The 25101-nt window shown below is 45.9% G+C and overlaps 1 protein-coding gene across 3 annotated transcripts in view; it reads left to right on the forward strand.

The window, feature by feature from the left end:
- The first annotated feature begins 64 nt into the window (after positions 1 to 64).
- Positions 65 to 25101, forward strand: part of vash2 (vasohibin 2) — a 49932-nt gene continuing 24895 nt past the window's right edge. Inside the window, exons 1-6 of one of the 3 annotated variants that reach the window (XM_071370174.1) lie at positions 986 to 1068; positions 2840 to 3146; positions 9267 to 9355; positions 17184 to 17240; positions 17774 to 17848; positions 22536 to 22917. In XM_071370174.1, coding sequence (XP_071226275.1) covers positions 9303 to 9355; positions 17184 to 17240; positions 17774 to 17848; positions 22536 to 22917 — 567 coding nt within the window. In that variant the 5' untranslated portion in view covers positions 986 to 1068; positions 2840 to 3146; positions 9267 to 9302. Of the gene's footprint in view, positions 1069 to 2839; positions 3147 to 9266; positions 9356 to 17183; positions 17241 to 17773; positions 17849 to 22535; positions 22918 to 25101 lie in introns of all 3 variants that reach the window. The other 2 variants (XR_011671110.1, XM_071370173.1) reach the window with 2 other exon arrangements.

Consider the following 25101-nt stretch of genomic DNA (forward strand, 5'->3'; position numbering starts at 1 on the left):
TCATCCGCAATCCCCACCAATCACAGCAAGGGACTCGTTCCTTATTTGTTATGGCTACTTAAATCCGTTTCTCTTTGTTGGTACAGCCAATGAAATCATTCAGAACACGGCTGGCTGCCGGGGTTACGATAGGCAGAATAACATAGTGAAATCATTAATCCCAAAATATTAACCATGTGATGGAGGATTAAATTACCAGAGAGGAGTTTTCATCATGAGGACGAAGCTTTCGAATAGACAGCCTACTCGATATTGGGAAAATATGTAGTAGACTACGAACGGAACGGAATGCATAGCAGAGGTCAGCAGTGGGAGTCAGTTGCCCCCGCAGTTTTCTGAGCAAAGGATGAAGTTACGGAGGAGGAAGCCAAACGGGGAATATTCCACTACGGGCAACTAGCAAACTACATTGTTATGAATGGTCCTCACACAATGCGGTATTTTAGTCGGCTATGCTTTGGGGTTTGATTTCTTGCTAGCCTATATATTTCAGACTTTTTAATGGCTAAAGATTATGCTTAGCTAAATATATGAAATGCATATTTTTTCTGGTGCATTTCTACCTATAAAGCTTGACACGTGCCCCCAAAAATAATTTCGTTAATATGTGATTTCAGTATCCTTTATATGGATGTACGGGAGTCGATATTGGTACAGCAACATGTTTGTTATAGCAAACCTGGGTTATTGACAAAGGCTAAACAAATCATCACGGGCTGCCATCTGCCAGGACCCCCACTTTTGAATTGAACAATGACTGGACCCAACGCCACTAGCACTAGTTCACCTGCAGCTAAAATGGGGAGGCACCGATCCAAAAGCACCAGTGGCAGTACGTACTGCATCTCGAGCCCGGGTGCTGAATCTGCTACCCTTAGCACCCCCAACAACGCTGGACGTTCATCGGGAGAGGAAGAGGAGAAAGATGGGGGGGTGCTATTTTACGTGAACAGAACTGGTTTTCCCATTGACGGTGTCACTTGGGAGAGGATGTGGACTCATGTGGCCAAAGTACACCCTGATGGACAAGACATTAGCAAGATAAGGAATGCTGCATACCTTCCTAAAGTAAGTATAGCCTTAAAGCCAGACAAATAAGCAGTTATATTGACATAAAATCCAGGGAAATTACCATGTTATAACCAACAGACATAATTTGAAATTCGATCTATGCAAAGAATCCATCAACAACTGTTCACAGGACAATAGCAGGATGAGTTAAAGAGTTCCTCCTGAAAGTCTTCTCTTTCCTAATTATCCTGATGAGGAATGAAGAATGAATTTAAGCCATGCAGACTATTTCAGCCTGCCCCTGGCCTCCAATAGGACACTACATTGTCTCTGAGTAATTTCATCAGAGTCCAGATATAACTGGGACCGAAATGTCACCAAGCGGGGACCAGTGTTGAGAGCCTTTCTCTTGCTGTCATTGGTGGGAGTGGGACTGGGCTGAGAAAGGAGACTCTGGAGCATCACTAATTGGTACACTGGAAATTAGTACATGTGATGGCAAAGCCCAAGTTCATAGCACACTGTAGGCAATATAAATAGCAGAGGATATGACAATGCACACAGGAATCTTTGTATTTGCCCCAGACTGTGTCCTTTCTTGATGCTGCCTCTGTACTAGTTATTGGAATTATGACCAGAGGCTGCTTGAGTGTTGTATAGTATCACCAAGGGACAGTGACACTTTCTTTTATGTTCAGGGTGTCTTATCAACTACCTTTTTGCAGTCCACAATAGCAGTCTTTAGCTGAGAAACCTGTAGGCCTGCTCAGTGCTGTGGGATTTCACTCATGTCATATCATACCGATGTCCATCACACTGCCTTAATTGGGGCGGCAGGTAGCCTAGTGGTTAGAGTATTGGGCCAGTAACTGAAAGGTTGCTGGATTGAATCTCCGAGCTGACAAGGTAAAAATCTGTTGTTCTGCCCCTGAACAAGGCAGTTAACCCACTGTCCCCTGGTAGGCTGTCATTGTAAATAAGAATTTGTTCTTAACTGACTTACCTGGTTAAATAAAAAAAGAAAACACTATCTATAGACTACACCTAAGTGAATAGGAGACTGTAGTTGTATTCCACATTGCTACGCCATACTACACTGAACAAAAATATTAACGCAACAATTTCTAAGATTTTACTGAGTTACAATTCACATAAGGAATTTAGTCAATTCAAATAAACATATTAGGCCCTAATCTATGGATTTCACATGACTGGGAATACAGATATACATCCGTTGGTCACAGGTACTTAAAGAAAAAGTAGGGGTGTGGATCAGAAAACCAGTCAGTATCTGGTGTGACCACCATTTGCCTCATGCAGCGCGACACATCTCCTTCACATAGAGTTGATCAAACTGGTGATTGTGGCCTGTGGAATGTTGTCCCACTCCTCTTCAATGGCTGTGCGAAGTTGCTGGATATTGGCTGGAACTGGAACATGCTGTCGTATACGTCGATCCAGAGCATCCCAGACATGCTCAATGGGTGACATGTCTGGTGAGTAAACAGGCCATGGAAGAACTGGGACATTTTCAGCTTCCAGGAATTGTGTACAGATCCTTGCACCATGGGGCTGTGCATTATCATGCTGAAACATGAGGTAATGGCGGTGGATGAATGACACGACAATGGGCGTCTGGATCTCGTCATGTTGATGTGCATTCAAATTGTCATCGATAAAATGCAATTGTGTTCGTTGTCTGTAGCTTATGTCTACCCATACCATAACCCAACTGCCACCATGGGGCACACTGTTCACAACGTTGACATCAGCAAAGCATCTCACTCACACAACGTCATTCATGTTTTCTGCCATCTGCCCGGTACAGTTGAAACCGTGATTCATCCGTGAAGAGCACACTTCTCCAGCGTGCCAGTGGCCACCGAAGGTGAGCATTTCCCCACTGAAGTTGGTAACGATGCCAAACTGCCAGTCAAGACCCTGGCGAGGACAACGTGCACGCAGATGAGCTGCCCTGAGACGGTTTCTGACAGTTTGTGCAGAAATTCTTCAGTTGTGCAAACCCACAGTTTCATCAGCTGTCCGGGTGGCTGGTCTTAGACGATCCCGCAGGTGAAGAAGCTGGATGTGGAGGTCCTGGGCTGGCATCGTTACACGTGGTCTGCGGTTGTGAGGTAGGTTGGACGTACTGCCAAATGTATCTTTTATTTCAGTTCATGAAACATGGGACCAACACGTTACATGTTGCGTTTATATTTTTGTTCAGTGTATTAGTCAGTAACCCAAAACTGTTTTGAGAATCACAAATGGCCTGAAAAGTGTGAAAGGAGAGTGGAGTCATTAATATCCCAGAAGTAACAGTGAACCCTGCCCGACCAGTCTGTGATCGCCAGGTGCAGGTGTTGGGCTAGCTAACTCATTAAGGAGATTGGGCGGAGTTACAGCAATGCAGCTCAGGGACAATCTCAAATCCAGGGCCAGCGTCTGGGTGACTGTGTGGAGGAATGAGCATTGCAGTGCTGTCTGTGGAGCTCACGTGTATTCACATAGAGCTATAGGCTACAGAGAGAAACCTGTGAAATCTCAAGCTGCATCTCCCTGCAGCACTGAATGCAAACTAACACACTCTGAGGAGTTGTGATCAAAGTGTGTCTCGTGATCCATTCATTGCATCCATTCATCTTGCATTTAGAAAAGGTTAGGATTTAAATGATTTTGTCATTCATTGTTTTGTAAATTTGGTTCCAGTGTCCCACCCAAATGGCATATTGGTAAGAACTTAGCAGATTTTACTCTCCTGAAATGCTGTATTCCTCTGTTATTCTCTATTTATGGTGTCAGGAATGGTAACACCACTGCTTGAGCTTTGTGCCTGTCCTTTGCCCTGACTATTTGAAGGGGTTGGTTGTGAGTGAACTAATCCACCATCTGGGATTTGAGTCTAGGATAATCTTTATCGCCTAATTGTTTCCATAAAGCTTTGTACAGGAAACTAAACAGGCTTTCAGACCAAAGCCTTCCTTTCTGTTTCAAACGTACATTATACACACCTCACCCATACCAAAAAACGGGCTTCTGGAAAACAGTTGTGGCAAATCTTTGGCCAATTTGATGCACATTTGCAGAAAGCTCTTATTTAGTTTTATAGCAAAACTTTGCGGCAACTTGTGAATTTCTGGCAAACGATTCTTGGAAACTTGTGGCGAACATTCTACTGTGTGCTGCAAATTTGTTGCAATATTAGATCAGGTTTTTTGTTACTTTGTGTATTAACAACATTGAAATGTATTTTCTACAAACACCAAATCACATTGCATCACGACAGGATTTGGTTAGAACTGAACTGATCTCCAAACGTGGTGCTACTGTATGAAGAATCATTTTTATTTTTATTGAAATTTTATTTAACCTTTATTTAACCCGGCAAGTCAGTTAAGAACAAATTCTTATTTACAATGACGGCCTAACAAAAGGCAAAAGGCCTCCTGCTGGGACCGTGGCTGGGATTAAAAATCAACTTAATAAAAATATAGGACAAAACACACATCATGACAAGAGAGACAACACAACATTACATAAAGAGAGGTATTTGTTTTTGTTGCGTTCCTATGGGAGAAGGTTCAAGCTAATGTTTTCTGGTAACTGTAAATAAGTAGTTACACAGGCTCTGCTTACATGCACACCACATGAAAACCGCAAGCTATCATGCTCTAAAGATAGTCTCTGACCAATGCCCAACTGTCTTCTGGAGAGAGACAAATGACCAGGGTGTTTGGTGCTGCAATCACATCTTGGCTGTCTCTCTCAAGTTTCACTGATGTGTCCTGGGGATGTAAAGTTAGATTAGATCCACCACACGGGGCAGGTCGCCCTTTTCAGCCACAGAAGACCTCTCTAAAGCTGGGGAAAAGATTCAGAAGGGGTGAGGGACAGCTGGACGGAAAGGGAGAAAGTCCCTCTTTGAACTATCTTTTAATTCCTGCAAGTCCACCTGTGAGGAGCATACAGTACAGCTACAGACTGTCACGATCATCATAATAACTGGACCAAAGCGCAGCGTGATCTGGGTTCCACATCTTTTTATTACTATGTAAAACTCATAGCAAAACAAAACAATAAATCGCAAAACGAAACGTGAAGCTACTATAGTGCTCACAGGCAACTATACATAGTCAAGATCCCACAAAGCACAATGGGGTAATAGCTGCCTAAATATGATCCCCAATCAGAGACAACGATAAACAGCTGCCTCTGATTGGGAACCATACCAGGCCAACATAGATCATTAATCACCTAGATAACCCACCCTAGTCACTGTCACGCCCCAACCAACATAGAGAATAAACAGCTCTCTATGGTCAGGGCGTGACAGTAAACCCCCCCCCCCCCCCCAAAGGAGCGGACTCCGACCGCAAAACCTGACTCAATAGGGGAGGGTCCGTGTGGGCATCTACCGTCGGGGGCGGCTCCGGTGCGGGGCGAAGTACCCACTCCGCTCGCAGATACGTCATCTTCCATGGCGGCTCTGGTGCGGGGATCGTTGCCGGAAGCTCGGAACCGTGGATCGTCGCCGGAGGAACCGGACTGTGGATCGTAACCGGAGGAACCGGACCGTAGATCGTCGCCAGAGGCTCCGGACTGGGAACCCTCGCAGGAGGCTCTGGACTGGGAATCCCCGCTGGAGGCCCTGGAACGCAGACTGTCACTGGAGGCTCTGGACCGCAGACCGTTGCCGGAGGCTCTGGACTGCCGACCGTCGCCGGAAGCTCTGGACCGCAGACCGTCGCTGAAGACTCTGGACCGCAGACCGTCGCTGGAGGCTCTGGACCGCAGACCGTCGCTGGAGGCTCTGGACCGCAGACTGTCGCTGGAGGCTCTGGACCGCAGACCGTCGCTGGAGGCTCTGGACCGCAGACCGTCGCTAGAGGCTCTGGACCGCCGACCGTTGCTGGTGGTTCTGGACTGTGGACCGTCGCCGGAGGTTCCGGACTGTGAAACGTCGCCGGAAGCTCTGGACTGGGAACTGTCGCCGGAAGCTCTGGACTGTGGAGGCGCACTGGAGGCCTGATGCGTGGGGCCGGTACAGGTGGCACCGGGCTGATGACACGCACCTCAGGGCGAGTGCGGGGAGCAGGCACAGGACGTACTGGACTGTGGAGGCCTGATGCGTGGGGCCGGTACAGGTGGCACCGGGCTGGTGACACGCACCTCAGGGCGAGTGCGAGGAGCAGGTTCAGGATGTACTGGACTGGGGATACGCACTCCAAGGAGAGTGCGAGGAGCAGGTACAGGACGTACCTGACTGGGAAGGCACACTTCAGGGAGAGTGCGAGGAGCAGGAACAGAACGTACCGGGCTGTGGAGGCGAACTGGAGACACGGTGCGTAGAACCGGCACACATTGTACCGTAACGATGACACTCTTCACACGGTGAGTACGAGGAGTTGGCACAGGACGTACTGGGCTGTGAAGGCGCACTGGGGACCTGGTGCGTATAGCCGGCATCAATTGTACCAGAACTTTAACACACTTCTCAGGACGAGTACGGGGAGTTGGCACAGGACGTACTGGGCTGGGAAGGCGTACTGGAGACCTGGTGCGTATAGCCGGCATCACTTGTACCGGAACTTTAACACACTTCTCAGGATGATTACGGAGAGCTGACTCAGGTGGCTTTAAATCGATAACACGCTCCTTAGGGCAAATGCCGTGCATCCTCCACCAATTCAATAACTCTCTTATTTCTCTCTCCTCCACATTCTCCCTCAACTCACTGACAGTCTCTGGTTCACTCCCCTCAACTTTCGCCGCCCACTCCTCGCTCAATCTGTCCCAATATTCCTCCCCGGTCTCTGTCTCACCCCTCAGCGTCGCCGACCACTCCGTGTGCCACCCCCCAAAAGTTTTGGGCTGTCTTTTGGTCTTGCGTCATGGCCGCGAACCCTGGCGTCGTCGCTGTTCTTCCCTCACCGCTTGCGTCTGCTTCCACAGAAGGCGATCCTGTCCTGCCAGGATTTCTTCCCAAGTCCAGGATCCCTTCCCATCCAGAATCTCTTCCCAAGTCAAGGATACTTCCTCCTCCTGGGCACGCTGCTTGGTCTTTTGTTGGTGGGATTTTCTGTCACGATCGTCATAATAACTGGACCAAAGCGCAGAGTGATCTGTGTTCCACATCTTTTTATTACTAGGTGAAACTCACAGCAAAACAAAACGAAACGTGAAGCTACTATAGTGCTCACAGGCAACTATACATAGTCAAGATCCCACAAAGCACAATGGGGAAATGGCTGCCTAAATATGATCCCCAATCAGAGACAACGATAAACAGCGGCCTCTGATTGGGAACCATACCAGGCCAACATAGATCATTAATCACCTAGATAACCCACCCTAGTCACTGTCACACCCCAACCAACATAGAGAATAAACAGCTCTCTATGGTCAGGGCGTGACACAGACAGACCATGAATTGTCAGCCTCAACCTTGCTCAGTGAGTTCGCCAGGTGTTATTACTATCCAACTTACTGCAGTGCTGAGGCTGAAATTCAATCTACTTTCAAAGCTTGTGCCACTGCCACAAGCTCTCCATATCCCTCTGCGTAATTGTCCCCCTTTTATAAAAACCTCTTTCACACCTTATAATGAGGAATAAAGATGTGAATCACACACTCGTTCGTTCAGCTCCAGTAGTTCTCTGGGCTCCGCAAGGCGCCCTCCTCTTCTCCAGAGGGAAGGAGAGAAAGAGGAGAAGGATGACAGCTAATTACACAGGGTGATTTGGGACTGTGTGTTGCACTCAACTAAACACTCTAAACAGTAACACTGTGTCTAAATAACTAAATCAATGTTTTCATCAAATGTACATTGTTCCAATAATTATCAATGAAGTGTTATTACATTTCTATAAGTGGTGTGGTAGGCTACACTTTGAGAAAATGTCTGATCCCAAGACACTACGAGGTCCCTTCCTCAGTTAGCACTCATCGCTCTCTATGCTGTGGAGAGAGAGAGAGAGATAAAGAGAGGGAAAGGAGAAAGGAATCACCCCATATTCCTTCCCTGACCCAGCAGAATTCTGTTCTATTCCAGGCTCTCAGAAATTGAGATAGGGTTGGCGGGGCGATTGTTTGAGGGATTATTGAAAAATAAGACCCAATGCCACTGACTGCTGAATATTCCATAAATGTTTCTGCTTTTCATTTCACTTGCACAGCTTGAATGTGATGCTTTTAAAATGGGCCCGTGTGCGGCAGGTAGCCTAGTGGTTAAGCGCATTGGGCAAGTAACCGAAAGGTCGCCGACTGGGTGGAAAATCTGTCAATGTGCACTTGAGCAAGGCACTCAACCCTAATTGCTCCTGTAAGTCTCTCTGCATAAGGGTGTCTACTAAGAGAGTTTAGCCCTATCCTTTGGGGGTAGAGTGCTGATGAAGGAAAAACCTAATCTTATTTTCATCTCACCTTGATTGGTTTGGGGTTTCTCTTTTCCTCTCCAGCCCCCACAAAAAAATATACACATTATCTATCTCTCACTCTCTTTGCTTGTCAGCCTTTTGATCCAGTGGCTGTATTGACTCAGATACCACAGAAACCTGATTGATAGGATCAGTGTGTATGAGTGTGTGCCATTGACTCATTAGAGAAATAGACCAAAAAAGGACTACCTAGAAAGCCTAATAACCTGGAAAGGAAATGTATTGACTCTGGATTGAGGGCATGGTACTCTCTCATTAGTTTGATCTATCACCTCAGGCGTTTACAAATATAACGTAGTAGAGTTGTGTGACTGAGCCAGAGGGCTAAACTGTTTGTCTTGAGCATGAGACCAGACTCTTAAGATAAGCTAATTCTAGCTCTGTTAAGAGAACAACCCAGAGGAACGTACATGGCTTTACGTCTATTGTGCCCCCTGGCCTCCTTCCTGTACACACACACACACACACACACACACACACACACACACACACACACACACACACACACACACACACACACACACACACACACACACACACACACACACACACACACACACACACACACACACACACACACACACACACCACACATACAGTACATGTGTTTTTCTGGTTCTGACTGAGTCAACTGAATGTACAATAAAAAGGAAGCCAAACATTTTATGAGCCAAATTCTAGGACATGTCAGAGGAAGCACAGTATTAGTCATAGTCATTGCAGCTGTTTTACAGTTTCCCTAAGACCTTCAATATTGCCACATGTTTATGTATCCACCACCAAGATAAACTCTAACAGTCTTTTTTTGTCAACCTACAGCACCCTGTGCCATCGGTCCCCAACTTCAAGCCCACCATGTCTGTCCCTGATTGGCTGCTGGCCATCCAGAACTACATGAAGACACTGCAGTATCCTTTCCCTGCGGAGCCCGCAACCTGCCACCAACCCTCCCTTCCACCCCTCTCTCATCCCGTTCACAAAACACACTGAGAAAAGCAACCTGGTCTCAGAGTCATATGAAACATACTGAACGTAGTTCTGAGCACCTCCAAGATGTATGACACCTACTAATGGTCTAGTTACTTTAGACAGAAACAAAAGTAGGGAGGTTAGTCAGGGAAGATGGGTGGGTGTAATCCCTGACCATCTAGCAATCCAAAGGTTGGGGACAAAAGTAGTATTTTAGCTAAACCTTAACCCTTATTCTAAACTTAACCCAATTCACTTAACCTGCTGCGTAAATTCACCTAATCCTTGTCGTTAGTTCGCCTAAGCACCAATTCTCTCCGTAATTCTCCTCTGTTGTTATGATGCAACAAGCAACCTGGTCTCAGACAAAGATGTATAATGCTATATGCCCTCCAGGATGTCAGTTAAACTATCCGATTCGTATGCTGTTGTATGACCGGATAAGGTGTATGAAACTATACATTCTCTAATTTGTATGATATTGTATGACCGCAATACCATTCATCATTTAACATAACATAACATATCATACTAATTGGAGTGTCACAGATTTACATACAGAATAATACGAATTGTCCTGAGACCACGTTGAGAAGAGAGAAGCCACAGTACCTGTTAGCACACATTGTCCTCCTATAGTTCATTACAGATTCATGTGCACCGCTGCTCTTTTCACACTGTTTTAATTCACTCTGGAGCCCTGGGGGGGGGGGGGGGGGTTGTACTGTATGCATGCAGTGTGTTAGCTAGCTAACACTTTCAAGGTTTTCAGGTGGGCTTAATTTGTTGTCATTATAGCCAGGGGAGTGCAGTTGCACCAACTGCCATAACAACAGGTGCTCCCTAGGTGTGTAAACAATGTCACAGTACCTTTAATGCCCATAGTAAATATGATCCATGATGCACCACTGTGGGGTCAAGAAGTGGGTCAGCACTTTACAAAAAAACATCTGCTGCCTCTCTTAAAATGTTTTTTTAAAACCAGCTGTCAACTCTGTTAACTAGAGTAGACACAATCAGGTGGAGCTTGGACATAGTCTTCAAATTCATTTCAGTTAAGCTTGACACACATCAGTGAGGAAATACATAAACTAATTAGTTCTTCAAGGTACAGTTACATTTCTCTCAAACATTGATAGCCTACATTACATGAACCTGATCTCAGAAACGTCCACCATTCCCCTCTCATCCACACTTATATAATCTTCCAGACCCCTATAAATGCCGCTTAGGGAGCAGTCGAAATGTGCACAATTGTTACCCGGAGGAAAATGGGGGAAGGTCATGCTTTTTCAATTTCAGTCCAGGGGAGGGTTATGTAATTTGTATTTGATTAAATGTCATATTGCTCAGGGTTTGAGAATGAGTTGCTTATTGTAGTATCTCGATGTGTGCCCGATGATGCCCCTCATCCCTGATTCTCTGCTGGGCGCGCAATATCAAGTGCATCTAGTGTGGTCTCAATAAAATGATCCATAGCCTATACTGTAGACCTAGGCTGTATGAAGAGCATGCTCGGAGAAGTACAAGGCAAAGTATTATTTGAAGAAAATATACTTCCTTCCTGAGTTTTTGCGCTGCTGGAATTGTGTGTATAAAACCAGGCATTACACACTGCATTACACACTGCAATAGATAGGCAATCCTAATTAGAGGCCCTGGCCTGCCCTGCTCTTGGTGAGGTAAACCCTTTTGTGCTGCCTAACCAATGACTGTGCTGTGTACGGTGGCACTTTAGGAGGCAAGTCAAAGGCGTCTTCAGATTATATATATATATAAACAGTTGAAGTCGGAAGTTTACATACACTTAGGTTGGAGTCATTAAAACTCCTTTTTCAACCACTCCACAAATTTCTTGTTAACAAACTATAGTTTTGGCAAGTCGGTAAGGACATCTACTTTGTGTATGACACAAGTCATTTTTCCAACAATTGTTTACAGACAGATTATTTCACATATAATTCACTGTATCACAATTCCAGTGGGTCATACATTTACATACACTAAGTTGACTGTGCCTTTAAACAGCTTGGAAAATTTCAGAAAAGGATATCATGGCTTTAGAAGCTCTGACATAATCTGAGTCAATTGGAGGTGTACCTGTGGATGTATTTCAAGGCCTACCTTCAAACTCAGTGCCTCTTTGCTTGACATCTTGGGAAAATCAAAAGAAATTAGCCAAGACCTCAGAAAAAAATTGTAGACCCCCACAAGTCTGGTTCATCCTTGGGAGCAATTTCCAAACGGCTGAAGGTATCACGTTCATCTGTACAAACAATAGTACGCAAGTATAAACACCATGGGACCACGCAGCCGCCATACCGCTCAGGAAGGAGACGCGTTCTGTCTCCTAGAGATGAACATATTTTGGTGTGAAAAGTGCAAATCAATCCTAGAACAACAGCAATGGACCTTGTGAAGAAGCTGGAGGAAACAGGTACAAAGTATCTATATCCACAGTAAAACGAGTCCTGTATCGACATAACCTGAAAGGCCACACAGCAAGGAAGAAGCCACTGCTCCAAAACCGCCATAAAAAATGCCAGACTACGGTTTGCAACTGCACATGAGGACAAAGATCGTACCTTTTGGATAAATGTCCTTTGGTTGGATGAAATAAAAATTGAACTGTTTGGCCATAATGACCATCGTTATGTTTGGAGGAAAAGGGGGAGGCTTGCAAGCCGAAGAACACCATCCCAACCGTGAAGCACGGGGGTGGCAGCATCATGTTGTGGGGGTGCTTTGCTGCAGGAGGGACTGGTGCACTTCACAAAATAGATGAAATCATGAGGTGTAACGATTGTCTATTTCGTCCTCCTCATCAGACGAGGAGAGGCGAGAAGGATCGGACCAATATGCAGAGTGGTTCGTGCTCATGATGATTTATTAAAACCAAAACTGAACACTGAAATACAAAACAATAAACGAAGTGCAGAAAACCGAAACAGTACCGTGTGGTGAAAACACTAACACGGTAGACAAAAACCCACCAAAACACACGTGAAACCCAGGCTGCCTAAGTATGATTCTCAATCAGGGACAACGATTGACAGCTGCCTCCGATTGAGAATCATACCAGGCCGAACACAAAAATCCCAACATAGAAAATCACACATAGACAACCCACCCAACTCACGCCCTGACCATACTAAATAAATACAAAACAAGGGAAAACAGGTCAGGAACGTGACAGAACCCCCCCCTTAAGGTGCGAACTCCGGGCGCACCACCTAAAACTCTAGGGGAGGGTCTGGGTGGGCGTCTGTCCGCGGTGGCAGCTCTAGCGCGGGACGTGGACCCCACTTAAACCATGTTTTTGTCCGCCTCCTTAATCGCCCCCGTGGCCTTTTATGAGCGGCGATCCTCGCCGCCGACCTTGGCCTGGGGACCTTAGCCATGGGTCCCAAATGCACGGGGAATTCCGGCAGCGCCGGACAGGCGGGAGACTACGGCAGCGCTGGAGTGAAGGACGCCTCCGGCAGCTCCAGAGTGAAGAGCGATTTTGGCATCGCCTGGCTGACTGCAGGCTCTGGCGGATCCTGGCTGACTGCAGGCTCTGGCGGATCCTGGCTGGCTGGCTCTGGCAGCTCCTGGCTGGCTGGCTCTGGCAGCTCCTGGCTGGCTGACGGCTCTGGCTGGTCCTGGCTGGCTGACGGCTCTGGCTGGTCCTGGCTGGCTGACGGCTCTGGCTGGTCCTGGCTGGCTGACGGCTCTGGCTGGTCATGGCTGGCGGCTCTGGCTGGTCATGGCTGGCTGACGGCTCTGGCTGCTCCTGTCTGGCGGACGGCTCTGGCTGCTCCTGTCTGGCGGACGGCTCTGGCTGCTCCTGTCTGGCGGACGGCTCTGGCTGCTCCTGTCTGGCGGACGGCTCTGGCTGCTCCTGTCTGGCGGACGGCTCTGGCTGCTCCTGTCTGGCGGACGGCTCTAGCGGCTCGGGACAGACGGGCGGCTCTGACGGCTTGGGACAGACGGGCGGCTCTGACGGCTCGGGACAGACAGGCGGCTCTGACGGCTCGGGACAGACGGGCGGCTCTGACGGCTCGGGACAGACGGGCGGCTCTAGCGGCTCCTGACTGACGGACGGCTCTACTGGCTCGGGACAGACGGACGGCCCTACTGGCTCTGGGCAGGCAGGCAGCTCAGACAGTGCTGGGCAGGCAGGCAGCTCAGACAGCGCTGGGCAGGCAGGCAGCTCAGACAGCGCTGGGCAGGCAGGCAGGCAGCTCAGACAGCGCTGGGCAGGCAGGCAGCTCAGACAGCGCTGGGCAGGCAGGTACACCTGTAGGGAGGAGACGGAGAGACAGCCTGGTGCGGGGGGCTGCCACCGGAGGACTGGTACGTGGAGGTTGCACCGGATATACCGGACCGTGAAGGAGTACACGAGCTCTTGAGCACCGAGCCTGCCCAACCTTACCTGGTTGAATGGTCCCCGTAGCCCTGCCAGTGCGGCGAGGTGGAATAGCCCGCACTGGGCTATGCTGGCGAACCGGGGACACCATTTGTAAGGCTGGTGCCATGTACGCCGGCCCGAGGAGACGCACTGGAGACCAGATGCGTTGGGCCGGCTTCATGACACCCGGCTCGATGCCCAACCTAGCCCTACCAGTGCGGCGAGGTGGAATAGCCCGCACTGGGCTAATCACGCGTACTGGGGACACTGTGCGCTCCACCGCATAACACGGTGTCTGACCAGTACGACGCACTCTCACTCCACGGTAAGCACGGGGAGTTGGCTCAGGTCTCCTACCTGGCGTCGCCACACTCCGCGTGTGCCTCCCCCCAAGACATTTTTGGGTCTGACTCTCGTGCTCCCAACCGCGTCGCCGCGCTGCCTCCTCATACCAGCGCCTCTTTGCCTTCGCTGCCTCCAACTCGGCTTTAGGACGGCAATATTCCCCTGGCTGAGCCCAGGGTCCCTTGCCGTCCAGAATCTCCTCCCACGTCCACGAGTCCTGGATTTTTCTCCGCTGCTGCTGCTGCTGTCGCTGCCCTTTTCCACTCTGCTTGGTCCTTTGTTGGTGGGTGTTTCTGTAACGATTGTCTATTTCGTCCTCCTCATCGGACGAGGTGAGGCGAGAAGGATCGGACCAATATGCAGAGTGGTTCGTGCTCATGATGATTTATTCAAACCGAAACTGAACACTGAAATACAAAACAATAAACGAAGTGCAGAAAACCGAAACAGTACCGTGTGGTGAAAACACTAACACGGTAGACAAAAACCCACCAAAACACACGTGAAACCCAGGCTGCCTAAGTATGATTCTCAATCAGGGACAACGATTGACAGCTGCCTCTGATTGAGAATCATACCAGGCCGAACACAAAAATCCCAACATAGAAAATCACACATAGACAACCCACCCAACTCACGCCCTGACCATACTAAATAAATACAAAACAAGGGAAAACAGGTCAGGAACGTGACATGAGGGAAAAAATTATGTGGATATGTTGAAGCAACATCTAAAGACATCAGTCAGGAAGTTAAAGCTTGGTCGCAAATGGGTCTTCCAAATGGACAATGACTGCAAGCATACTTCCAAAGTTGTGGCAAAATGGCTTAAGGACAACAAAGTCAAGGTATTGGAGTGGCCATCATAAAGCCCTGACCTCAATCTTATAGAAAATTTGTGGGCAGAACTGAAAAAGCGTGTGCGAGCAAGGAGGCCTACAAACCTGACTCAGTTACACCAGCTCTGTCAGGAGGAATGGGCCAAAATTCACCCAACTTATTGTGGAAAGGTTGTGGAAGGCTACCCGAAACGTTTGACCCAAGGTAAACAATATAAAGGCAATGCTACCAAATACTAATTGAGTGTATGTAAACTTCTGACCCACTGGAAATGTGATGAAAGAATTAAAAGCTGAAAAAGCTCTCCACTATTATTCTGACATTTCACATTCTTAAAATCTAAGACAGGGACTCTTTACTAGGATTAAATGTCAGGAATTGTGTGAAACTGAGTTTTAAATGTATTTGGCTAAGGTGTATGTAAACTTCCGACTTCAACTGTATGTTTTTTTAAATGCAGTATCTGTGCGCGCGGACTAGGCCTCCTGATTTCCTGTTCAGTTTGAGAAGGAGAGTGCGAAGATGAGAAGGAGGACCAGAGGTAAGCTTGCTGCTGCTATAATTGATTTTAATAAGAACAATATGTTTAGTTGCCCATAATAAAGCTATTTAGCAGAGTTATTGACCTCACTAAAAAAGCCATATTCGAGTAATTCATTTAAACAGTCTTCATTTTAATTTGACTTTAGGCTACTAACAACAAAAGGGCTTTGTGTTGGAGTTTGTGTCTTCCTATTCAATAAATACGAGGTATAGGCCTACCCCTTGTTAGCTTAAGATTTAGAAAAACATTTAATGGACCTGATTATATAAAGACCTCTATAACGATGCTTTAGTCCGCAATGCTAGAAACAAGCTGTAAAATGCCAGGGAAAGATGTGACATCGATTCATATGGGATATCTTTGGTTTGTCTCTACAACATCCAGAGGCTGCGCTACAACCTTCTATAGCCGAGGAGACAAGAAATGCACTGCTTGGGAAGTAATGTGTGATTCTGTCAATATTAATTGACGTTTGACATTTCAACAGGCTGTTAAACCACATTCTAAATCAGTCAGGAACAAGCGAGGTAGCCTAAGAAGGAACAAAAATGAATGATTTAGACTATATTATTATTATTATTTCAATGCTATAGCCTGACATTTAAGACATCAACAGGCTGGCAGGAGTGCTCAACATTTTAACAACACATCAACAACAGCACTTCAACAACATGCCTATACATTTTTCATTTAGGCTGTAGAAAATGAAATGTATATACATTACTTAGAATTAAATAATAATTACATGAAAAATGCCTTATTAGGCTATACAGTCATTCTACAATGCGTTTGAATTCACTTTTAGAAACATGAGTTTGGCCAGTCTGGTTTGAGGATTATGCGGTGAGCTATGCATGCCTGGTTTGTTCATTTAGCCCAGCAGATGCTCTTATATTCCCAAATCCCAAAGTAATCACCGACGACACAAATCGATTTTGTAACAATAATATTATTGAATAAAATGGAATAAATTAGAAAATGATAGTTTCCCCAAATGAAAAAAGGGCCTACAGGCTTAGCTGATGATATGCCTGTGTTAAACAACAAATTACTTTTTCTCTAATTCATTGCTGATCAGATACTTCAGTTGTAACTGGTTCTGTTGCACTTCATTTTTACAGTTGATAGACAACTTTAGCACTGTTCCAGACTTAGAATATCCTCTTTTTTAACAAAAGCCTGTATAGAAATCATACCGTCTCCGGTGCTGCAGCATGCGCTCATTCGTTATCATGCTCTGTTGTGGTATTAAAAAAGATTCTGCTGTCCTCCAGTCAAGTTTTCTCGGACTGCAAATAAGATCAAATATTCATGCAGTGCTTTTACCCCTACCTTTGTCCACGGTGGTCTGCGAATCCACAACCTCCTGGCTACTTTGTAATGCTTACAAAATGAAGAACTGCATATCTAAGGCTCTGGCTGTCTAAGGAGTGAGGGTAAACGGTAGGCATGTTCTCTACTATCCACTTTATGTTTTAAATATTATTTTGGGTATAATGGAGGGTCACCTGCTTTTTTTTCATGCATTCAGGGATGGTTGGGTAAAAATATATTTCACTGAAGGGAGGGCCATCCATTTTCATTTCAGAGGTTCTCCAGGTATCCCTCATTATAAATAACGTACATTCCCTTAACTGTCTGTTAGATACAATCACACAGGAACTCAGTTCTTTGAGATAAGGAAAACTAGACCATTGTGTGGGTAAGTGAGGCTGTGAGGCCATTTCTGTGTTTTTTTTCATGGGCTTGTCTTTGTGTGTCTACTGTCTGCTGCTGTTACTTTACAGAGCCAGGAGAGAGGTCCCACTACTCTGGGAATCCACGTGTCTGTATTTATTTTATTTTTATTTAACCTTTATTTAACTAGGCAAGTCAGTTAAGAGCAAATTCTTATTTACAATGACGGCCTACCCCCCTGTAGAAGAATATAGGCCAGTTCAGATGTTGTAAATAGCCGTCCTCTGTCTGTGTTCTTCACCCTGAGTACACATGCTAGGTGCATGTACTGCAAAAACAGCCAGAACATTTAATGTTTTATAGAAAATAAGTAAAAGGGGTCATTGTATTTAGAAGATGGTGCTTTCATTAATGTGCTTGGCTTGTACTTGACACAATTTGTTTGTTGTAATCCTGTTTGATGAGATTTTTCCATTGTGTCATTTTCTGCATGAAGCACCAAAGAGGACTTGGTATGAAACAATAGTATTCACAACAATCATCTCTGTTCCCTTTCAGGTTGATGGAGACTGCGAGAGAAATGATCAGGGAATCTCTTCCGATCAAATGCCTTGAAGCTGTCATCCTTGGAATGTATCCTTTCATTGTCTGTAGGCACAGTCAGAGATACACATTAACCAGTGGGAGTTGGAGCCGATCTGTTTCAGGTCAGGATGTGCCCGATGAAACTCTTGAAATCAATGAGATATGTAGTCTAATGTTCCCCCTTAGGCTCAATAAGGCTCACAGAGTTCCCTGTTGCTAGGAAACAAGAGTCTAACAGTTCAAAGCGTAACTTCCCTCCTCGCATATAGTCAGACAGGCAGAGCAAAGTTTCTGCAGTGTCTCACACATTGCCATTTAGAGCCGCTTGGCTGCTGGGCCTTTTCACAAACGGTTACTGTCAAGCTTAGGGGCACAGGTTTATCCTCGGTCAAGGTTGTAGGCAGCCTGGACATTCACGCTGCAGGCTCCTCTCACTCATGAAGAAAGACCGGCTTTTCTCTAGGTTTATGTCATAGGCTTAAAGCTGTAATCCTTAATGGTGAAACTGCCACGTCCGTTGGCAAAGTTACTGCAAACAACGAAAACAGTTTTCTCCCTTGTACATCATAGCACACGGGACAGAACAGCAGCGTATGTAATACAATTTGTTTTGACACTCCACCAGCGCTCCTCACCTCTGCTTGGTCAAAACAAAAACAATAATAAACAAAAACAATAATGGCCGTGGGACGGACAGTGGCGCTGTTTCCCCCCCACTGCGGATTCCATCTTTAAGCTGCAGTCTGTCATGTAGGACCAAACCTGTTAACCCTCATTGACATAGATGATTAGCTCAATGATGCTTTAACTTGCAACCGACAATGTCTCATCTCCTAGATAGGAGCCAGCCAAGCTGTATGCTAAGATACAAAACCAGTTGATATGTTCAGATACTCACTGACTCACTCTGTTCATGCATTATTAACAGGTAGATAAAGACATCCTCAACTGTTACAGCATGGCTCGTAGTTCTGTTCTGTTAATGGTTGAGTAAATGGAGCGTAGTATACTCATGTTATCTTATGATACAACCTCTGTTGTCGCTCAAGTTCAACTACCACAGCCTTTTCTTTGTGTTGAGCTTAAACCACCAGTAGCATGCTGCATTATTAGGACCCACCAAGGCAGATTCCTCTACTACCGATAAGAGATTCCGAGTATCACAGAGACAAGAAACAGAGTTTATGATTTAAAAAAATTGCGACAATCTAACTGTTTCATCAGGTCTTGGACATATATTCTTCAACCTTTTGATCAACCAGCACCATTAACCAGAGCCTGGATTTAGAAGACATGAAATCATGTGATTTAGTACATGGAAAGAGGAGAAATGCCAAGTTCCCTTTAATTCAACCCTGGATGCTCTTATCATTGTCACATATTTTATACCTATTCTTTAGGCCAGGGTTTCCCAAACTGGGTCCTGGGGCCCCACCTGGGTGCACATTTTGGTTGTTGCCCTAACACTACACAGCTGATTCAAATAATCAAAGCTTGATTATGTGTAGTACTAAAGCAACAAAAAAAACGTGCACCCAGGGGGGGCCCCAGGACCCAGTTTGGGAAACCCTGCTTTAAGCTGTAAGGAGGATTGGCGGAACATCAAAGAATTAGGGCAAGTAAGAGGATATCATTTTAATACTTTAGAAAACAGTGAAAGTCCTGGATCAGGGGTTAATGGCAGTCTTTTCCCAGCAGAATGTTTCGATGTTTGTTGCGAGTTGGAAAGTGAACGTTTTTGACAGTTGGTTTTTAAAAAACATTTTAATAAGGACTGCAGATGGTTTTACTATAGTAAAGCGCTGACCCTTTTCTGGATCCCACAGTGGTGCATCATGGATCATATTTGGATCACATGGGCCATCTCCCAGAGCATCATGGCGACGGTTGTCTTAATCTTCCAAACACTGACAGTGTTTGTCGTTTAACTGGAGATATGCTGTTCGGTTGGAGAAGGGCTCGGTGGGCAGTTAACAGGCATGTAATTAATATTTGCAACGTCTCCCTGGAGTTCACCCAGCTCAGTGCTCAGGTGTCAAAGCAGCAGAGAGCTGCTAGAGCTAGTAAACACAGGCCTTATAGAGTCATACGTCTCTTAGCTTGGTTTCCATGGTAACAGTAATCCTCCCCAGGTGACGGAAAGAGTGCTTGCCTGGTGGCACATACTGGAAGTATGCTACTATTGGGTTGGATCACATGCCTTGCATCATGGGTAATGTGATCTTTTTGTAGTAAATAGCCCATTAATTATAGAAAAACTGTGTGTGTGTGTGTGTGTGTGTGTGTGTGTGTGTGTGTGTGTGTGTGTGTGGACCCAGCTGCCACAGGAAGGACTGAGAGTCTTTCTTTTTTTTTCGGAGTGGCTGCGGTTCCAGATTTTCTGGGACCTGCAGAGATTTCTGCACTCCGAGTCCTTTCAGCTCCTGCTCAGTGCTCACTCATGCCGTGACTCCGCTGCCGCTTGTTCTAACAATTTTAGTTATTTTTCTGTTGTAACAGTAATCAATGCAAACATAAGCACGACATAGTCTAGCAAGTTCATGTTCTTTTTCCGGAGGGGAGTTAGCCTACATGCAGCTACAGTATTTAGGCAAGCTATATGTACACAGCATATCAACAAGCAAGACACAGACAGGCGGTAAATAGTTTTGAGAAAGAAGTTTCCAGGGGGGTGGCGCGGGGTTGAAAACTCCTCATTCGTAGCCTCTGGCTTCTTTTTTTCTTCTCTAACTGTCACCTCAATGAATAATCACACCAACGTTCTGCAACAGACGCCGCGCTGCGCTTGCTACTCTGTGAAAAAACAAGGTGTCAGAACAAAGTCTTCTTTCTGAGGGAGATTATTTCTGCTGCCTGGGTGTATTCTCCCAGTGCGGGTTATTTCTCATAGGAAAACACAATGTGCTGATGTGTGACTCATCAACATGTTCATGTCAACCATAACCTCTACTCATGGTGCTTACTGTCCTGTGGGGATATTAAATAATACCTGTCACCCTTTTCTCGAACCTCAAGAGCTATGTCCACTTGATTTACTTGAGGGTTTCTCTGTGAATATTGCTATCCAAGAATCTTGCTTGTGAAACACGACTCATAAACGTACACGAACGCTACAGAGATGCCTTTTTTAATTTTGGATGTTGTGTTCATTGTCATTGCGGCAGGAAAAAGACAATCCCCAAAGCAGCCATCAAACTGGTGGTGAGGCTCTGTCGGCTGGCCTCTATGATTATTTAATGAGAGGACTGTGCTGTGCTGTGGCTGGTGGGGTGTTGAGATGACGGACAGGCGCTCAAGCCATTGAGAGGGCTCGGTGTGTGAGAGCTTGAAACAGATGGTTGCTGGTAACTGAGGAGAGACAGAGCCAAACCACAAACCAGTCAGTGTGTCCTGAAATGTGCTCCGTCTCTCAGATCCATTGTGTTCTCTCACCCACAGTAGCAGCTTGTGATGTTATTGCACAACACTGCAGAGTGAGGGCGCAGCTAAAACAGCCTGCTTACTGAAAACATGAGGCATCAATAAAAAGGATGGTGATACGGATGATTAGATCATAGATGCATGATAGATGTATGGACAACAGTGGTATTAACATCAGAGTGCTGCTCAGGCTAGAAGGTCTAGAAGTCTTGTGTAAAGGGTTCACACTCCAGTATCCGTAATTGACCCAGTCAGTCGGGTTGAATTCGCCAGTCGCTCGTTACTGGTCCTTAGGTCACTGACACGCACAGTGGAGTTTCCTGTTCCTGTGTGTGTCACCATATAGTGCCTCTACTGGTCCCAGATAACCCAGTTCCACCATCCACCAAGTCCCCCTCCGCCCCCTTCTTCCCTGGGCAGGACAGATTAGTCCAGTCTGCCTCATCGTGTGTCGTCCAGACACGCTGCAATGAGTCCACAGGCCAGTTACATAAAGGTTCTGGGGAGCCACTACCACAGATGGAGTATATGTCCCAGGGAGAATGAGGCTAGCCTGGTGTGCTGTGTGAGAGTCAACATTAGGACACCACAGCAATTTATTCCTGGGACTTTCAGGAAAAGCCGTCTTTGAGCTTGATTTTGAGTCTGGTTGCTTTCAAATGATAGGTCCTCACTTTTATTGGAAATGGGCCTTATTCTTTTTGTGATGGTATCCTGTCCTATGATGCACTGATTTGGAATGAAGTCATGTTAAGAATGTGAATGTCTTGTGAAAGATGTATTGTTTCTGCAGAGATGTTCTACAGTCTGTACTGGGTCTGTTATAATGAAAATGCCTCCTCTCAGCTTTGAGCCCTCTCATTGACTCCCTCCATTAGCTGATTGATTTAGAGATAGTGTGAGTGCGGGTGTGTTTGCGTTCAAAGCCAATGCCAGTTAGCTAATGAGTTTATGGAAATATAATGAATTTCTGAGAGAGGCTTAAAACTGGCCTGCATATGCCCTTCTCTCTCTCTGATGCTGCTTGTCAACAGCAGTAAACATCACGTAATCACGATTCAGGAGATAATTAGAAAGTATTAAATCTCTGAAAACATTTAAGTTATTGTTGATGATGCTAATGATGCTAACACCATTGACCATTGGGCTTAAGCTCTGTCCTTCTCGCTCCCTCTTTCTCTTTCTCTCTCCATCACGCTCTCTCCGTCTCTCTCTCTGTCTAAATAATAACCATTTAGTAGACTGTGTTAAATTCCACGAAACTGTATTTTTTGCTAATGATGTCAGTTAACATCCTTGACCCAGGCTGCGTCAGCTACCTGACCAATGGGCTGACCTCGGTGGAGCGTTTTCCCATCAGCTTCAAGACCCAGTTCTCAGGGAACCACTTCCACCACGTGGTGCTGGGCGTCTACTGCAACGGACGCTATGGCACGCTGGGCATGAGCCGCCGCCAAGACCTCATGGACAAGGCCCTGACCTTCCGCACACTCAGCGAACTGGTGTTGGAGTTCGAGGACTCGTACCGTCGCTACCAGCACACCCTGAAGAAGGTGAAGATCGGCCTGTACGTGCCCCACGACCCGCACGTCTTCCAGCCCATCGAGTGGAAGTACCTGGTGCTAAACGCCGCCCGTCTGGGGAGAGAGGACATGAGGAAGGAGCTGGAGAAGCATGGCCGAGACATGAGGATGAAGGTGACATGCTGTCCTACTTTCTCACATGGGCAGATATGAGGTCACGTGTCAAACTTGATTACTTGACGCCTCACTGCCATCCGTTCATACATTTCCTGGGTTTAGTATCTACAATACTGTAACTTTGAAAAATACTATGACGTTTAGGGTACAATATACAGTTGAAGTCGGAAGTTTACATACACCTTGGCCAAGTACATTTAAACTCAGTTTTTCACAATTCCTGACATTTAATCCTAGTAAAGATTCCTTGTCTTAGGTCAGTTAGGATCACCACTTTATTTTAAGGTTGTGAAATGTCAGAATAATAGTGGAGAATTATTTCTTTCAGCTTTTATTTCTTTCATCACATTCCCAGTGGGTCAGAAGTTTACATACACTCAATTAGTATTTGGTAGCATTGCCTTTAAATGGTTTACCTTGGGTCAAGCGTTTCGGGTAGCCTTCCACAAGCTTCCCACAATAAGTTGGGTGAATTATGGCCCATTCCTCCTGACAGAGCTGGTGTAACTGAGTCAGGTTTGTAGGCCTCCTTGCTCGCACATGCTTTTTCATTTCTGCCCATACATTTTCTATAAGATTGAGGTCAGGGCTTTGTGATGGCCACTCCAATACCTTGACTTTGTTGTCCTTAAGCCATTTTGCCCCAACTTTGGAAGTATGCTTGCGGTCATTGTCCATTTGGAAGACCCATTTGCGACCAAACTTTAAATTCCTGACTGATGTCTTGAGATGTTGCTTCAGTATATCCACATAATTTTCCTACCTCATGATGACATCTATTTTGTGAAGTGCACCAGCGAAGCACCCCCACAACATGATGCTGCCACCCCCGTGCTTCACGGTTAGGATGGTGTTCTTCGGCTTGCAAGCCTCCCCCTTTTTCCTCCAAACCGAACGATGGAACCGTAGTCTGGCTTTTTTATGGCGGTTTTGGAGCAGTGGCTTCTTCCTTGCTGAGTGGCCTTTCAGGTTACTTTTCGCACCAAAGTACATTCATCTCTAGGAGACAGAGATGAGTGGTATGGCGGCTGCGTGGTCCCATGGTGTTTATACTTGCGTACTATTGTTTGTACAGATGAACGTGGTACCTTCAGGCGTTTGGAAATGGCTCCCAAGGATGAATCAGACTTTTAGAGGTCTACAATTCTTTTTCTGAGGTCTTGGCTGATTTCCTTTGATTTTCCCATGATGTCAAGCAAAGAGGCACGGAGTTTGAAGGTATGCCTTGAAATACATCCACAGGTACACCTCCAATTGACTCAAATTATGTAAATTGGTAATACCCACTGGTATTGTGATACAGTGAATTATAAGTGAAATAATCTGTCTGTAAAGAATTTTCTTTGTGTCATGCACAAAGTAGATGTCCTAACCGACTTGTCAAAACTATACTTTGTTATCAAGAAATTTGTGGAGTGGTTGAAAAATTAATTTGAATGACTCCAACCTAAGTGTATGTAAACTTCCGACTTCAACTGTACATTTTGAACTCTGTTGGGGTGAAAAGGTTCACCACAGTACATTAACTCTCTAGTCTACTGTCCCTGGGTCATCCCTGAGGGAACGTTCAACTCATTAGTGTTGCTTTAGCTTGACATCCGTCTGGAACGGCGTCATGTCATAGAATCCCCCCCCCACTTCCCGGTCTGAAAGCAGAGCGGTCGCCACGGAGAGGCGAAAGGTGTAATATGAACCTTCAGGGATAATTAAGGCCAGAGTTACCCTCAGTGGAGCAGAGAGCGAAAGAGAGGACGAGAGAGAAAGAGATTAGGGAGAGAAAGAGAGCGAGCGAGAGGCAGGTTGGACTGTGTATCCCAGACTCGCTTGCATCAGCTGTTGCATGTAAATGTAGGTCAGTGCCCAGCGCTGGAGACACAGCCTTGACCTCTGTGTTTGACCCTCATTAGCTGTACATAGTTCATGTGAGTCATGTGAATACTGTAGAAATTGTACATTCTTACAGTGCATACCAAAAATGTGCCAGTGTATAAATAGAAATCACTGTATTTCTGGAAGGTGAAAAACGCACAACCACCTTTTCACTTGCTCAAAAACCAGTTGGGAAATTTCTGTAGTGTGTTTTCTATGCACAACTCAGACAGAGCTTGCATTTCATATAGGAGATCATTGGCTGTGCTTATAACCCTCCTCCACTATAGCACATACTGTACATCCTTACAT

Source organism: Salvelinus alpinus, chromosome 27 (assembly GCF_045679555.1).
Source record: "Salvelinus alpinus chromosome 27, SLU_Salpinus.1, whole genome shotgun sequence".
Classification (NCBI taxonomy): domain Eukaryota; kingdom Metazoa; phylum Chordata; class Actinopteri; order Salmoniformes; family Salmonidae; genus Salvelinus; species Salvelinus alpinus.